General features: G+C 36.2%; 2 protein-coding genes across 2 annotated transcripts; both read right to left on the bottom strand.

Annotated features, from left to right (window-relative positions):
* Positions 1 to 856: 856 nt before the first annotated feature.
* On the bottom strand, positions 857 to 14,566 carry LOC131798602 (thioredoxin domain-containing protein 11). The gene is given in 15 exon segments (XM_059116290.2): positions 857 to 2,781; positions 3,333 to 3,413; positions 4,179 to 4,291; positions 4,789 to 4,937; positions 5,623 to 5,677; positions 6,306 to 6,823; positions 6,826 to 7,231; positions 7,843 to 7,977; positions 8,584 to 8,652; positions 9,178 to 9,281; positions 9,809 to 9,899; positions 10,353 to 10,433; positions 12,028 to 12,165; positions 13,812 to 14,025; positions 14,301 to 14,566. Coding segments are annotated over 15 exon segments (2,844 nt in total). The 5' UTR covers positions 14,381 to 14,566; the 3' UTR covers positions 857 to 2,171.
* A 529-nt stretch (positions 14,567 to 15,095) lies between these two features.
* LOC131798620 (FMN-dependent NADH:quinone oxidoreductase-like) lies at positions 15,096 to 16,398 on the bottom strand. The gene has a single exon (XM_059116316.2). It carries the CDS (start codon positions 16,377 to 16,379, stop codon positions 15,612 to 15,614), a length of 768 nt encoding a protein of 255 aa, XP_058972299.1. The 5' UTR covers positions 16,380 to 16,398; the 3' UTR covers positions 15,096 to 15,611.
* Positions 16,399 to 18,154: the final 1,756 nt, after the last annotated feature.

Below are 18,154 nucleotides of genomic sequence, written 5' to 3'. Positions count from 1 at the left end.
GCTGTAACAAACAGCAATGAGCAATGAGCAATGAGGATGAAGAATGTTTTCAAATGGATGCATTTAAGATGACATGTGTGATTTCTTTTTTAACAAGACTCTTTACCTGGACAGGTCAAGCTTTAACTTTCTTTTACCAAATTCCTGTTCCACCTTGATAACACTTAATTTTAGTCACACGTTATCGTCGTGGGGATAAATGAGCCAAGCGCTTGGTGTCTTTGTACAAAATTTGTGCAACATGCCCTGACATCCGTCCGTGTTTTAGGATTTGGGGTCATTTTCCGCCGTTCGATGTTTTAGGATCTGAGGTCATTTTCCCCCGTTCCGTGTTTTAGGATTTGGGGTCATTTTCCACCGTTCCGTGTTTTAGGAATTGGGGTCATTTTCCACCGTTCCGTGTTTTAGGATTTGGGGTCATTTTCCGCCGTTCCGTGTTTTAGGATTTGGGGTCATTTTCCACCGTTCCGTGTTTTAGGATTTGGGGTCATTTTCCGCCGTTCCGTGTTTTAGGATTTGGGGTCATTTTCCACCGTTCCGTGTTTTAGGATTTGGGGTCATTTTCCACCATTCCACCATTCCACCGTTCCAGCTTTTAGGGTCACCCGTTGCACGTTCAGTTCAGAAAAAGCATCCTGATCTCTTTTCCTACACAGGGCGTGAAATTGAAATTGCGCCTGATTTAGGCGCCAATGCGACTAAATTTTTCACTTTGGCGACCAAATCCTGAAAAGTAGTCGCCAAATTGACGACTAGAATGCTTCATCATGACCATACCTAGAGATGTAGTGAATTAAAAAGATTTGCAAAGAAAAATCCGCGGCAAACTTCCTCGTTAAGTTTGTTTAATTTCCAAAACGCAGCACATGCATCTCGATCTATAATTAGACGCCATCTTGGATTTAGGTGAGCTTGAATGTCGCATATCACCCATACTAGTGTCCACTTCGTAGAACTTAATTTTGGAGGGTCTATCTAGAACGCAGACAAAAAGTGAAAAAAAGGTTTTGTTTGTCTTTAAAAATGGCGACCACCTTTTTTGCATTGGCCACCATTTTGAAAAATTAGGAGACAAGTGGCTATCAGAAAAAAAATAATTTCACGCCCTGAGTGAGGTAAGGGTGCCGACCAGAATGGGCCAAGGCAAAATCAGCCAAATAATAATTGAAATCAAGAAACGTAGCCTGAAAATGTGAAATTTTTAAGTTCCTCGGATAGGTGGAAAAAGGAGGAGGGAACAATACATATTTTTAAATATACGTATTTCTTGTGTTCTTCATCTTTTACATGCGGAATTATTTCAACCTCCATTAGTTTGACGTTTCGGGTTTTTTTTTTCGCCTACTTTCACCTACTGGGGTTTGGTTCCTACATTAAAGCTAAGGCTTGTGTTCCATTATTGCAAGCAAAAACATTTAAGGAACTTAAGAATACAGACCGCCGTACCATGAAAATGGACAATTGTTCTGCAACATTTTCAAGGGACCACAGTGATGCTAATAAGTCCTAACATGCCCGCAAGCCTATCACAGGCATGTCAATTTAATATATCAGCCTGGAAACCTCTCATGGGTTTTAGTTTTACTTTATCAGGAGTAAACTATAAAATAATGGCTCATTTAAGCTCTTCTTCGCGTCATGAAAGACTGAAAACTATGTGACTGAGCATTTTCCTTTTTTTTAAGTCACTCAAGGTCGATCACCCTTCTCACGGTTTCAAAACAATTTATACCCATGTGAATAAACTATGCAAAGTGGAGTTTTAGTACTGGGTCGCAACAAACTGATCACTAATAAAGTAAGAAAGCAACCTGAAACTCTTCCAAAACAAAACAACATCAGACATCTCCATCAGCTATTTTGGAATTCTACCATGTTAATACCCTTGGTGTAACAGGGTTATGCCAAAATAATCATATCAGCATTACATAAATAAATTCAAAATAGAACCACTGGGTTATCAAAATATGGCGCCAACCAGGGCATTTCACTCTCTACTCTGAAAAATGCACAAACTTTTTTGAAAACTTGTGGCTCAGCTTCAGCATGTAAACATGATATTGATGTACGTAAATGTAAACATGACATTGATGGACTTAAAACTATGTGACTAAGCATTCTCATTTTTTTAAGTCACTCAAAGTCGATCACCCCTCTCATGATTTCAGCTTCTAATAATTTGGGTAGTGAGCTTCTGAGAACGACTTTCTAAATTTATTTCGAAGAATGTTGTTAGAAATTTCTAGGTATGTTGCTCTTCTTCTCAGTGCTGTTAAAGATTTCTGAAGCTCTCCTAACACTTTACTTTGTTCAAGTAGCGCAACGTTCTCCTTGTTATTTTTTTCAGACAACTTCTCATTCTCTGCCTCATAATGCCTTTTGTCAAATGACAGTCCACTTAATTGCTTTCCTTTTTCATTCAGTTTAGTTTCAGCGGCCCAAAGATCATATAAAACTTTTTTGCTTCCTTTCACCAGTTTATGGACCTTTTCTTCCATTCCCTGATACTCTTGTTCCAGGTGCGTAGCGACTCTGTCTTGTGCATTGCCTCTAAGTTCTCTTGTTCGAAGTGCTTCCCCAAGTCTGATTTCGAGTAATTGTTTATCCTTCTCTACTTGGCAAAGTGATTTTTCAAGTTCTCTGATTTCACTTCTTACTTTTTCAGAGAAACATGCTTTCTCAGCTCCACTTCTCTCCTTTAATCCATGATTCAATATAAAATTAATTATATTTGCTGACGTTCGTTCCAATGAGTCTGGGAAACGAATGGACAAGTCTTTCCTATTGAGGAAAAAAAAAACAGAAATGGCAATAGCCATACGGTTTAGCGTGAAAAGTAATGAGGTGCAGGATGGAAAAAATGCGAGAAAAGAAGTCCATTTTCAGTGGCTATTTTGTCACAGACTTAAATAAAGAAGAGATACGCAGCAGACGAGAATAGTGTGGTTCAAGTATTGAGGGCGAGGAGAATACAAATAAAAAGGATGAAATTTAAGTTAACCATTTGGGAACCCAGGCTCCATACAAAAGGGCCAGTGAATTACGTACCAATGACAAAGAGGTACACTGTATACTCCAAAGCTAGGATTTTTCTTAGACTGGAACTTCATCAGTCAAGTTTACTAGAGGCTAATTTGCTGTAATCTAGTTTGCTTACAAGAAGTTTTTGACTGCCATTAAAACCAATCTTTTAGTTACAATAACAAATTCTTCAAGAGATGCTGTTAGTTCTAGTATTAAATTCGTATGCTTGCGCGTCTTAGTTATATGTATCTTCTATCAATTTGGATGTATATTGATATTGGCGGCATATCAAGGAAAATTTGGTATACCTGTGAGCTGGGAAGAAAAGGAAAGAGGGGTAGTGATTTACATGGAATTTCCACGGTAGATCATTTTGGTCTGCATTAATCCTGAAAGACAGACATCGAAACAACTTCTATGAGTACACAACACACTTATGAATTTCTTAAGTTGAACTGAGTTTTTTCAAAACAAAGACTAAAAACGTGTAAGGAAATGACATGGTATCAGATAAAAAGAGAAATAAATATAATAACGGTAAGTGCAATACACAATGTACACCTATTTACAATAATCAAGTATCGATGTAGTATAAAAAAATTATAACATTCAGTATCTTTACCTTTAAATAATTTTAAAACTGAAGTGTGTTGCATAGAAAAGATAACGCTTTTAATTCCTTTATTCTAACCTACTTGCATTATAATCAATTTGAACCTTTCCGCACGAAACATGCAAGGATTAAAAAACTCCCCCTCTCGCCTAATTAGTGGTTTTGTTCATACACATGGAATATTTCAATGGCTTCCAAACCTGAGCTTATCTTATAATTGGATGTTCTCACATCTAGTACTTATTTTAAAATAAATCAGAGATAAACCTTAGAAAACAATTACACGCAAGTAATCTGAAACGAACTGAGCCTGAAACTGGGGGGTGAAAATCCTTGTTCATCATTCTCGGCAAGTGATTGGACTTCCATTATCTTTAAAATTTTCCAACAGTCCCAGACCCTCGCACAACTAGTTTCAGACTTCGCTAACGAAATTGTTTCCAACATGGCCGCCACAAAACAAACCAAACTCATAGAGAGGCTCATATAAAATCACTTAATAGATGGGAGACCTTTATGTGATTGTGGCACAAAACTATACCTTGCAATGGTAACACCTGTTAGCTTCTTGAAAAATCTTGCCACAGTCAGTAAAACTGGCCCCAGTGCTTGACAATAACCACACCATGGAGAATAGTATAATAAAAAAACGTCCTGCCACATACGTTTGAAAGAAGGATGATTCAGAAACTATACAATTTTTAACATCATCATTGTGAGAAGAGTAAATGTGAAATTATGACACCTGTTGCAATTTGAGATTCAAAAAAAAAAAAAAAAAAAAAAAATAAATGAATAAACCGGTCCAGAAATTGGCATTTTCATTTACCATGGGTCATCCACAAGTCAAATGAAATTTATTTCAGTGAAAATTTTGGTTTGGTTCACTCATGAAGAAAGGGGTCATTAAAACTTCTTTTGACTAAGTGTATCATGAGTAGAGGAACAAAGGAACATTAGAGGGGATACAACTCTTTAGAAGTCCATAAAAAGTTAAATATTTCTGTTAACAGCATTCAATTGTGTACAATCAGTAATTCTTAAAAGGCGATGGATCTTCACCTTCATTTCATTAAAAATAGCTTTGTCACATCTTGACAAATCTTTCATTCAACTTAGATGAACATTAGTTTTCCTTATACTCAACTAACCTTGGTTTCATCCAACACCACTTCATCAAAATTTGATGCCACAACCTCAACTACGCAGGCTTGTGATTGTGGACAGCTACGAGAGGTAACACTAGCAGATCTTAAATGTCTTGTTAGATTTCCCGCCATATAGGCCATGATAAACTCAACTGCAAAGAGAAGTATTTGTGTGATTTTCTAAATGGTTCACATTAGTCATTTGCAAAGTGCAGTGAGGGAAACACAGAGCTCAATAACGGGGTTTTACTGTCGAAGGTTGTTTCCCTTCAATTTAATTGAATTGTAAACCTCTTCTTTCACCTTAATTAGTTTACGGTAGTTGTCTCTCATTGTCACTGAAAAGCCCTACCAGGGTAGTGTCAATAAACTATTGTATTATATTGTATTGTAAGGTTATACTAACTGCTTTTTTCCCCTGGCAAACAATGGGCAACTGAAACAAATACACAAATATTGAAACAAACTACACCTGACTGAGGTAAACCTAGTTCATCCTCACTTGAAATGCAGAAATAAATCTCAAAAATTTACAGGTGACACTACAATCTTTAATTCCTCTGAGCCTTCCCGGAATCAAGCAGTTAAGAGTCAATGTGCTAACACAATCATCAAGAGGCAGCCGATCCAGCCACTGTTAGGGCTTCTTGCTGGTAATACAGGCACAGCTGCAACCTTCTTGTGCAATACTAGAATCAGTTACACTTCCCACAGAAAAGTTAAACAATATGGGCAATAGACAAACAGTCCTCTAACGATATTTCAGAATGTAGAATTTGCTACAGATATAAAAATAATTTTACAGTGTAAAAAGCTATTGAAACGAATTGTATTTACCAATTGAGGAATTCGTGATTTCCAAGTTCTTATCCAGGACAAACTGAACATTGCTCTAAAAGAGGTAACAAGTTTAAACACAATTGTGGTTAATGCAAAAAAAATTTGGACAACAAAACACACCAGAGCAGAGCCAAAGGCTACCTTTAATTGCTTCAGAATTTAGGAATCTAACAGTCAAAGTCCTTTGATAATTGGACCAATTAGGTGGTAAAAAGGATCAAATAACCAGAAGTAGACAATGTACTCTTAAGCTGTAACTGAATGCTGCAAACTGCTAGTTTGTGCAAAGTTATCAGTTTCTAAAAGAACTATTGAGCTGCTTAAGCAGACAGTTAAAGAACTAAACTGATTATCCATCAGAAATTGATAACAGCTTACTAGATAACCATACCAATTTTTTTCAAAAGCTTTAGTTTCATGCATCAGCCCTTTGCTCAAGAAAAGTGTTCTGGAGAAGGGCTATCCTTTTAAACATTAACCACCAAAAATCTATCACAGGAGTTTATTGTCGTATATTCATTGTTATCCACTTCTGGCTGATAATCAGCAAATTGGCTGAATTAACAATTCAAGAGTATCATAAAAATGAAGATTTGCTTCGGCACATCATGATAGGGGTGCTCACTGTCTGGAGTTGGAGGAAACAAGGAACAAAGCCACCATTTAAGAATTTGTATTACCTTGAAATCAGCAATAACTAAAGCAATCTTTTCCTCAGAAGTCCAGCTAACACCAAGTCTTTCAGCAACTGTCCAGTGCTCAATGGAATCCACAAGAAAAAAATTTACTGATCGGTTGCTAGTGCATCCTGCCCCAGCAAACTTGCTTATTGGGTCTGTTGGTCCACAGTTGTCATGAAAGGAATCAAAGCTCCTTTCCATAAATGAAGACAGTGGGAAGACATTTCTTCCCATTTCCCCATGAATATCAGTTAATGAGCTATCCTGTTTAATCAACTGATGATAAACACCTTTTGTAGAAGATCTTTTCGATTTTGGGGTTACAGAATTCACTAACTCCTCAACAATACCACTCACACTATTATCTATTCGTGTTTGTAACGCTTGCTGTGGAAACTCGCTTTGTCTAAGGTATGACACATCTTCAGTAGTTTCTCCCATCTTGGGAGTGCAGCAGATGCTTGTAACAAAATGTACAAAGTAGTGGTGCCTAAAAGAGGTGCAGCCATAACCAAAGAGGGCAATGATGACAGAGTATGATCTTTAACAGAAAATGGTGGTCTGAAGATGCTCCTTTCTAAACAAAGGCCATGCTCAAGACATGTATGGCATAAATTACAGATACTAAAGCTCTTGCTTTGTATGGGGTGACCCGGTTTTTTAACTTTAAATGACTGGCAATTCCAATATAGCCGCTGATGTGGTGTTCTGACAACATTGAATTTTCCTTGGCCTATACTGTTAGCAGTGAATGGCCCTCTATGGTGTGCATTTCTTGCAGTTAGTTGGTCCACATTTAACTGTATTGATTCTTCTGCAGTTCTGTATATTCCAATGGCTTCTTCAGATTGTTCAGAAGAGCTATTTGAGTTACATGCAACAAAGTCACATGAGCCGTTATAATACTGACTTGCTGCATGACTATACTGTAATTAAAAAAAATACAATCACCAAAACCATAAGCACAAACAAAATTTCCCTTCTAGCACACAAATTTTATAAAAGGCAAAAAGAATGGTGTAGGTGGGTCCCATTTTGGTACCCATGGCTACACCATTTTAAAATTAGTTCATAGTTCATAGTACATGTCCCAATAGTGTAGCTCCATCTTTTGATATATAACCATACACAACCCACAATACCTCTATTAGCTCTGACAATGGGCTAACACTCAAAACCTCTGCTTAAAATACCCCCCCCCCCCCCAATGATGGCAAAGTCACATTAGCAACTCAGTTGATAAAACAAAATTATCAATGAAACGTTAAGTCCATCGTGATTACTGTGTCAATCCATTAGTAATGTAAGTTTGTTCTGTTAGGTTTGTTTGTTGTGTACCCGTCATTTATAAGTTGCTAAAATGGTGCTGGTATATTATTGAGATCTATTGAATGGAGTGTATTCTTAATTAGTGATCCAAAGTCAGTCGCTGAAAGTGACTAGTACTGTGGGCTGCAAGAGCCTGGTGGGTTATTCATTGTTAAGCTTCTTTGGCAAAACAGTGCCAGTTCATAGGGGATAAATAAAAATAACCTACTGTGTGTAGTAGATGCACATTACTTGTGTTCATGTTAAGTTTCATTGGTATAAATAGAATAAGAGCCGATCCTTTACTGAGATGATGCATAAGACTCTTTTTTGAAGCTGTAGTAGGGGTAAGTTGAACCACAAGCTGTGGAGGAAAAGAGAGCAAAGTGAAGAAATTTCTGAAATTTTTTGTAGCATTATGAAAAACTTTTCTCACAGGAAAAGGCTCCATATTACTCCTGCAGACTGAGTATATTGAAAAACTATCTCTTTAGGTTGGTAGAGAGACTTTCACTGGTGGGATTATGAATCATTTTCAGAACCCTAACCAAAAAAGGAGGGGCAAAAACAATCTTCATTTGCATTCGCCTTTCTTCTGATGTTTGAAGAATCTTATATGCAACAAATGCAAATAGTGTTACAGAAGTACCACTCAATAGCTGTATTTGCTAAAAATGTGGTTCTTGTTTCATTAGCCCATCAACATTCTGTCATTTTGATCATTAGCCTGTTCCTGGCATCCAGGCAGTAAAACAGAGTGATATGTTAATTGGTGTGATAGTAGTGGCAGATTGACAATGCAAGGGAGGTTTGGTTTCTTGACCCGGCCCAACCCAACCTGCCCTGATCTTCTCCTCCTCCACTATTATCACACCATTTAATATTGTGCTTTGTGTTACTAACTGAACACTTGGAAAAGGGTACCTTGTAGTTTGAGATTGTAGGGATTCAGGATGCATGTTCTTCTTACCTCACATCTGTTTGCATTAATCCAGTTGGTGAGGTTCTCATGTGAGAAGTTGTAATTTGATGGATATTTCTGATATTGGTAAAGAATAGTGTGACATGAGAAAAAAATTAGAAACAGTTCAATTTCACATACCTTTGAAACTAATGTTTCCTTACTTTGATAATTTTAAGAGCTAACAAAAAATGTTTAGGATTTTTAAAAATGTTCTTTAACAATTGGAAAGCTGTTGTGTGATAAAATAAATCATACTTTGCCAACACAATGAGTCAATTTCACAACAATTAAATTTAGACATGTTCCTTTTCAGTTGTACTTTATTGTTTTTGATGGTTTTTTTCCTTCTTCTTCCTTTTTTCTTTCTTCCATTTTAAATGCTACCATTTCCCTTGTGCAAGTCTAGACTTAGTGTAAATTACTATCTCATTATCTTGCAATGTCCTCCTACACCATAACCAAGCTCCATAAAACAATGTCATTATGTGGGAAAAGGGAAATAACAACAACAAAAAAATAACCACCTAAACAGTATATTCAACCTTATTAAAGTTGACTTGAGAACTCCCCATATCTTACTTAGTTATGTATCAAACTTACTATAACAGCCTTGTTAAGACAATGGTAAGACACTCCACTGTTATCAGCTTCTGCATCAGAAGCAAGCTTGCCATTTGTCAAAACAAGGAACAAAGGCTTGGACTCTAGAAATTACAACAACATAACATCTTAGGTGACCATTTTTCCTATATGAAGGTTTTCCCCTGTATTGTTGCCATGTAAAAGCTTAAGCAGCAAGCCAGTTACACTGCAGTTACGTATCAGATGAGTGAAAAACAAGTAAAAATACTGTATTTAAATAATAACTTCTCATTCTATTACCAATATCAGAGAGGTTGTGTGTGATAATACTACTCTATGAAAAATTGGCTACAATCAAACATTTTACAAAGGTAAGTGCTTTGATGACCACTTATTAATGGAGGCTGGCTATTTAAAACAGAGTGACAAAACTTTAGAGGGTGATGTAGCAAAAGTACACAGTAAACAAAATTGATCCGGTAATCTACATAATTTTCACAATATTATTAATAACACTGGACTTATTCTATAGGCTATGAGAGCAATTTGAAATGGCAGATGACTTGGCTGAAGCTACTTAACAGTATATATTACACAGCTTCCTACCAAAAGATTGATACAGAAGTAACATCAGTCTATCCAAACACACCTTTTGCAACAAACTGCAATGTCAAACTGAAGAATGTACTGTATCGTGCACTGTCTAGTGCAGTCTGGTTGAAATAAGCTATGACAAGCTCCTTGATAGAAATAGTTATTTGTTAGTTATACAAAAGTGTTTCAGAATCAAAGAACTCAATGCATTTAATAAAACTGGCTCACTATACCCAAACTAAGAACTAAAACTAAGAGACTTCAATGAAAGGGAAGTGGGGAGGGGGGCTTTAGACCCTTATGAGGTCTTTTGTCAACCCACACAGCGAGCACTCAGAAATGTTCTCTTTGGGGGTGTTTGAACATTACAGCAACATTTAATTTCATATCTTCATTGCTTTTCCCCTGGTCAGCAAACTGATTGCTACCTCAAGAAAAACACTCCTGGCCAAACACTGAAGATAAAGTTCTTTGAAAAAAGATGGTTTGAATGATTCTGATGGTATTCACTCCCCACTCCTGTACAAATTTTAACTTTCCCCTTTCCAATACTCCTTTCTACACAAGTCATGCAGGCTGAGTTATTATTCATATATCACCTGTCTCTTCTTTGCCAAAGTAAGTTCTGCTTTGGTACCTATGTACATAAATGGTCTGATCACAGATTGAAGAAATGCAACCTGTAATAAAGATGTTTCAATTAATCAAATTATTAAGGGATGGTATCGCATGGATATCAGAACACCACTAAGCAAATGTACAGATTGTTTTGTTTGAAAAATTGGCAGCCAGATTCCTAGTATTTTCCAGCCAAAAGGCATCATTCAGCTAGCTACACAATTCAAATAAACACAATTTATGCTTTTCCACAATCCAGTTTAAGGGATGAATACAAAAATTGAACAATATTCCAAGCCTAATGGCCACTGAGTTGAGTAAGGGTAAAACTGAGCATGATGTCATACTCAATTTCCTACTTTGTGACCCTCTCTCATTTGGGCCTTTTCAGTTTCCAGCCTAAAGATCAAATAAAAAGTCTCAAGCATACCAGACAATTTGTAATTATATCAGATTTAATTATTAAACTGAGTAGAGAACAATTTGTATAGGTAATCATATGATTTTGAGTGCAATTTGGGATAAATCTGCACAAGTAAATTTTTAAAAGGCTCACCAAATTGCACAAACCTGTAGGGCTGATAGATATTGGTCAATAGCAATAACCACATGAAAACTATTACGCTTGTAATCTTCTCCTCTTTTGTATGAACTGTTATGTAAACTCTTTGAAAATTATATTCAGGGGCTCTGGTCCATTCTTCCATATCCTTGTTTGGAAGCCAGACTTTAAACCAGTTGTTTTTCCTTTGTTGGGTGTTTTTGTACTTAGCATTCTCCCTTAAACTCTGAATTGAAAGGTTCTTTTCTCCTCACTTCTGTTGTCCTCCATTTTGATTAATTGCACTTTCACGACTGTCAATCAATTCAATTTCACCTTTCTGCACTCAATTTCAACTTTCTGCACTGGTTAGGATTAATTGACATGCTCTCAACCAATGAGTGTGCTGAAATTTTTGCATGTGTATTATTAGGTCTGAAATCATGCACATGATTTCAAATCACTTGTATGATCTCTGACCAAAATTGCACTCCACTCAGTTCAGTTACCACTTCATCACATGAATTTTGAAATAGCAAAATACAGTTACTTAATACAAGTTTATTTTAGTATGTGTAAGTATTTTATTGATCCAGTATATTGAGCTGGTTTGTTAAAAGTTTCAAAAGTTGCCTCTCATTTCCTTGCAATTTGATTGATTTCCTAAAACAAGCCTTGACATTTGACTGGTTGTAGTGTTGTAGTTAAGTTTTCTCATTGGCAGGGAAAAAGATGGGATTTGAAGCATAAAATGGTGCAATTTGTGAATAAATTGCCCTGGCAAGACCCACTTTGCATCAGAAAAAGTCTGTATCTTCTTCTGGTAATTCTTGGAAATTAAAAATAACTAATGCATAATAGAGAATTAATGCCTATGTTTTCTTTAATTCCTAAAGTGATCACTAAATCAAAAACATTCTTTTAAAAAGGTCATTGGATTAGCTATTTCTGAAGAAGATTTCCTTGTTAGACTTGTTTCAGTAAATTAAGCCTTTGCGAGACTGCAACAGGAATTAAATTTATGTTACAAAGTAATGGTAACACAAACTAATGTCACCTGATCACTGATCAGGAGTGGCACTTAAAGCATAATCACATTATTGAGTATTACTCACCATTCTGAATGTTTTGTGTACTCCTTTGTACTCCACTCCATCAAAGTGTGAGTGGATTGCTACTAATTTTGGATACAAATCCAGTTTATGATGTAGAGAACAAGTGCCTGACCAGCAATTAATGGCGATGAAGGATACCTGTAGATAAATGATAGTTACTACTGGCACTTTTTAGGCCCTGTGGTTTACACCAAAGGACTTCTCTGTGTTTTTTACATGTAGCTAATTTTACTCTTACTACAAAAAATATTTCAATTTCATGATTAAATATTGCCATACCCAAATATAAAAGTGCTAATTAGGTTAATTTAAACAAATTTCTTAGATAAGTCTTTAGCACCAAAGAAATTTAATATCTTAATTGAGTAAAAAGGTTTACGAAGAACAATGTATCCAATACAAAACTGCTTTTTAATTCCCATAAAAAATAATGAGGACCTTAGGAAAGAAATGGAAAAGAGAGAGACCTAGACATTAGTAAAGAGACTTCTAAAAAAGCTACTAGAGGCCAATTAAAGAAGTTTGGAGATGAATGAATTGCTGCATAAGACAATGTTTAGAAGTCAATCAATAATGCAATATAAGAGTTAGAACAATTCATTTCTGAAAGAACTTTTAAAAGTTGCTTTCTCCATATGCCCTGGCTTATAGGTCTTCTTGATCTTACATAAATTTCTCAATAACATTTGTGTCAATTCACCATTGAAAAAGGTTGTACAATTACAAGAAGAGCTTTCTGCTCTTTTTGCTAGCTTGAAACTTTATAATAATGTTGTTCAATCAGTACAATAATAAAAAAGCACAAATAAAAAAAATATTTTCTTAAAGTGGTACTAAACTATGGAATTCATTTCTGAAGACAATCCATTTAGTGAATATCCATCATCATTTAAAATCCAAATTAACTCTCATATCTTCTCATTATCTGAGATAGCTAAATCATAGAGTAGGAATATTGTTGAGTAGATTATTTTATGACTAGTTATTTTAACATTTCAACATACTTCTTAAAAATGTAGTTGTTTAGATTTTAAATTGAGTATCTAATATTACTCATATCCCCCTTGTAGAAATTGACTTAGTTGACAAGGCAAGGGTGTTTTTTAAATAAATTGTTACTTACTTCAACCTAAGTACAAAAGTACCTCTATGAAACATACAAATTGTTCTGTATGTCTCAACTGAAGGTTGGTGTCCAGTGAAGGCTAGTGTAATTAATTGCCTATGAGCCGAACAATTTTTCCAAAGTAAAGTAAATTGAGAACTAGTCAAATTTCAACTTGACTGGAGAGCTTCTGCTGAAAGAATACAGTAAATTAAATGTATATTTGTGTGACTATTAATGATGCCTCAATGTTTGATGAACTGTTGCACAAATGGTCATATTTATTTACTCCTAACAAGTAAAATTAGATCACATTAAATTCAAATTTTCTCTTTGCTGTTGTTTTCAATTAAAAAAAACAACAACATGTACATGTGATTTAATTGATATGTTTATTCAGAAACTTCTTTACAGTTGCATGCGAGTGTTTCCCGAGAGGGAAGATGCTAATTTTTGTTTGATTATGATTTATGGTTATGTTTAATCATCTCACTTTACAATGTGCGTGGAGGGCTTCACAATATTTCAATAAAAGTTTTGGTCTCCATTCATAGCTGCATGTTTATGGTTTACTTTTCACTAGAATCCAACAGTTTCTCAAAGCTAAAAGTTTTGGGTCTTGACTTATAGATGGGATCGGCTTGTTGGCAAATAAATACTTCCTGAACAGACAGCTTACCTCTCTATAAAGTACTTCAGCAGTATTATTGAACTCTTTGGCTGCAATCCATGACTGACTACACCAGGGTGCATAAAATAGTACAAAAGTAATCTTGTCTTTTCTGAGCAAGTCTTTGAATGCCTCCATGGAACCATTTGATATCTCAACAACTTTTCCAGTATTGGTAAAAAATTTACGGGATTTAGAAAGTTGCAAAAAGTTTGGGTCTCCACTAGAAACAAGAACACAAGGTCTAGTTGAAAAAAATTGATAAATGTAAAAACCGCATACAATCAATCACTGAATGATTAAATAACTGACCGAAAGACCTACCAGCCGAGGACAGGTAATCAAATGAGAATGATAATTGTATTTTCCACAAGAGTTTGTTTCAAAAGGTTTATTTTTTTGTGCGACTGAAACCTGTATCCCATCAAATTGAATTTTTTTCTACTAAATAACTATTTGGAGAGGAGAAACAGCTATCGATAAAGGTTAGGAGCTTACTTGTCAAAAAACCACGTACATCTGGATAATAACAACTGTGAAATTCCATGAATGAGTAGAAACTGATATTTAAACAACATCACGGTGGCATGTTCTCTTACTGAATCGTCTCACAGCGAATCCCCGCCATCTTGGAAACCTCGAGCCTAATGTCGTTTGCAATGTCTGTCAGCGGTTTAGTCAACGGGGACCAACCTCGTTCCCAGGAGTTTTCGGTCAATGTTCCGAGATTGTCGCCAATTCGTCAGTAAGCCGGCGAACTACAGATGGCGGTTTTGGTTGCCTGAGAAACGAATTCTATCCAAATATTGCGGTTGTTTTCGATTTCTCTGAATTAAAAAAATCACCATAATCCTGCTTTGCAGGTAAGAGTTATATTTCAGAATAGGTGGATTGTGGTAGCACAGATTATGTTACCAGCTCCTGATGTCATCACCTGCAAAGCACCCAGTTGGTGTAAAGACTGTGCTAACCTCTTGAATATAATGGAATGTATGAGGGGTGTAAATGAAGGACTTAAAAAAAATAAATGCCTTATCTTTGTCTAAAAAACCAGTATAAGGTGAGATAGACCTTATGTACTCAGATGTGACAATTTTTGCCTCTACAGGCCATTTGAAATGTCCCTTTAGTGAATTGTTCCCAATTGCTGGTATATATGAAGGAATCTGAGACAAGGCTTGAAATTCCATGCTGGGCAGCTTTGACCTTCCCAGTTCAAATTAAAATCAAACTAAAATCAACTCCAAAATATTGAAGATTGCACCAATCTGGTGCTTCACCTCCAAGCCAAATTCTAGGTTCAATCCTTCAGTAGTTTCATATAAAATCAAAACTACCCCTTTCTGAATATGATCAGTGCTCACCATGGTGACCACAGGAATTTGAGCATTCAAATTGATCAATCAGCCTTTGTTAGCCCACAACAACCTGTGAGAGTATGGTGCTTACACTGCCATATTTTTCAGGGTATGTCGATTGCACTACTTAAAATTTTATTAAATTGCAAATGACTTTGTACTTATGGACTATATAGAAATGTTTACTGTAAGATTGAACTTAATTCTAATGAGACAACAAAAGTGAACCAAATATTTCAGTTTGTTTCAAATTTCCAGGAGAAATAAACACCAAAATGATTTGTTAAGTTTTGTGAAATCATGAAAATAATCATAATTTACAACAAAGTGGATTACCTTTGCCCTAGAAAATCCAAAACATTTAAGTGTTAATAAATGGAATGCATTGCAACATTGTAAAATAGCAACGTTTGCATGCGTTCAAGTAATATCTTCTGAGAAGAAGGTACAGTCAAAATTTTGCAGCTGCTTCCAGGCAGCTTGATTCAATGAAAGTCAACAGTTTATCTCGCTTCTCATGTGCTGTGTTCTTTATATAAATATGTCTAACATCAGTAAATCCAATCAAGCCAAATATATCCTTTAAGTAAGGGACCTGATAGTCAAGCATTTTCATCTGGCCTGTAGAATAGTCCCCCCCGGACGAGGTTATAAGTAATAACGGTCTGTTCGTTAACAGTCCTTGTGGACCAGTTGATGTTTCCCTGAAGGTCAATCCAGGTTGAACAACGCAATCTATGTACTGTTTCAAAACATATGGGATGCTGTAATTCCACATTGGACACGACACAACCAGCTTATCTGCCGAAAATAAAGTTTTTATCATCCTTTCCACTGGTTCAAAATTCACTTTGTCTGATGGTTCATCTTGACCACTCACCATTCGCATCTTGCTGGCCACGTGTGATAAATCGTATTGTAAAAGTTCCTTATCCCACAGGTTTATATCTTGAACAATATGATCAGCATGCTTTGATTTATAGGCAGTAAGGAATGTTCTCGAGGCCATCCCAGTATATGACCTCTCATCTGAACCTGAAGAGTTTAGATGAAGTATTTGTACTCGGCCATTCGTTAGGTGTAAATCACCACTTGACTTGACTTCCCCTTCAAATGCTGAAATGTAAGAACAGTGTCTGATGGGTATAGCCCTAAATACATTCCTGAAGAAATGCAAACTGTGCTCTACGCAGGAAGAAAGTGCTGTACTGACCACCATATTTGGGAGTTACACATCACGGGCGACGAGTGGGGAATGAAGAAAAGACCGAAATACGAGTGGTCAGCGGGGAAACAAATTTAATACTTCATATAGAGACATATCAGTTATAGTTGCGGAAAACAATAATGTTGTAGAGCCGAAATATTAACAGACTACTTCGCTAACTAAAATGTGAAGCAATTTTTCAAAAGTGTTGATGGTACATATATCTTTTACTGCTGTAATAAACAATAGAGGCATCGGAAAAGGTATCGGTGGTATCCGGAAAGGCACCAAGAAGAATTATATTTACGTTTTGTAACTTGCTGCGTGGCGAAAAAAGAAAACCAAAACCGTGGTCCCCAAATGAATTCTCCCACCTTGCCCAAAAAAATTTTCAAATTTTCCGCAACTTCACCTTTTCCTATTTGTAGGTCCGGCCAAGCCTTTATGGTCATTGGCTCCCGTATAGCTTACTGTCAACTTCAAGGTTAAAACCCGAGAGATTCCTTATCAAATTATCCATGTGTTAGGCAGTTTTGCCTAATTCCGAAGAATTCATCTTCTTCTCTCCTTATATAAACTTTTCAGTTTTTACACTGGTGAACCAAAAGAAAGCCAGGATATCTACCGTTGTGTTTTTACATCGTACGTACGCGCCAAATATGTCATTATAAAAGTTTAGGTTGTCAGGATGGTTTCTCATTAATGCGCGATAATTCATTTCCGCTATGCCCTCTGATAACTCCAAAAAATGTTGTCCTGGTATATGCCTGTGATTACGTGATCATACAAGCAAAATGTAACTCCACACTGTTGCTGCAAAATAATGAGGAATAATCTTACGACGTGCGAAGGCAATTGTGCCATTACCTTAGTAGAGGCTGAGAGATATCGTTGACCCGGCTTCTCACTCCCAGGCAATAAGAGGCTGCACTCGTAGTATACTTGGACGAGAATAAGATTTCCACCCAGCGGCTCTCAAAGGACAACCATGATGAGGACAAAAAATTGTTACCCCATTGTGCCTCATGGGGGGGAATATATATAACGGCGTAATATGCGACTAACACAGTCTATATACTGTAAGATTTTACGCCACTAACCCAATCGGTGATTTAATTATAATAAATTAAAATATAATTAATTTATATTACTGGCGTAAAATGTTACATATATATATATATCACCGACTGGAAGAAATTACGCCGTTAGTCCCGAGTAGTTAGCTTTTTAAAAACTTTCAGGAAAATGAGACCTACTATATGGAGAACTCGTTGTAATACAATTGAAGTCGTTGCCAATGTGTAGCTGGCGACTTTCTGTTGATTCGCATTTCGTTCATCCTTGAAAATGTCACCTACTTCCTAGCGTCTAAACAATACAACACTCAGTTGTCCTCTTTCGCAATGCTATTCGTACCTTTCGTGTCTGCATGTAGTCGCTGATACAATGCGTACTAGGCTCAGCGAAATGTCAACATTTTCAAGATATCTTAACAACCGTCTAAAGATTCCTTGTTACTGTTCATGTTATCAGTATGAAACTTTGCTTCTGAGTTGCTGATCGTCTTCAAACAGCTTGAAGCTTACAGCGTTTGAGTTGGTGACTCATTATATTATAACTAATGTCACATTATACCCGATCATCCTCTTTAGAATGTGTGGTCGATAAAATAGGTTTTATTAAGTTGACCGAAATGCCACCTTCTTCAAAATGTCTTAACAAAGGTCAAAGGATTCAGGTTAATTCTTTGTTTTACCAGTACACGATGTTGCCTCTGGGTTGATGAC

This window comes from Pocillopora verrucosa, chromosome 8 (assembly GCF_036669915.1).
Source record: "Pocillopora verrucosa isolate sample1 chromosome 8, ASM3666991v2, whole genome shotgun sequence".
Classification (NCBI taxonomy): domain Eukaryota; kingdom Metazoa; phylum Cnidaria; class Anthozoa; order Scleractinia; family Pocilloporidae; genus Pocillopora; species Pocillopora verrucosa.
The sequence above is the reverse complement of the archived record's forward strand: the minus strand, read 5'-3'. Positions and strand labels throughout refer to the sequence as shown.

Bases quoted from the DNA above. Each gene is read 5' to 3' on its own strand.
- LOC131798620 (XM_059116316.2), bottom strand. From the start codon at position 16,379: ATGGTGGTCAGTACAGCACTTTCTTCCTGCGTAGAGCACAGTTTGCAT.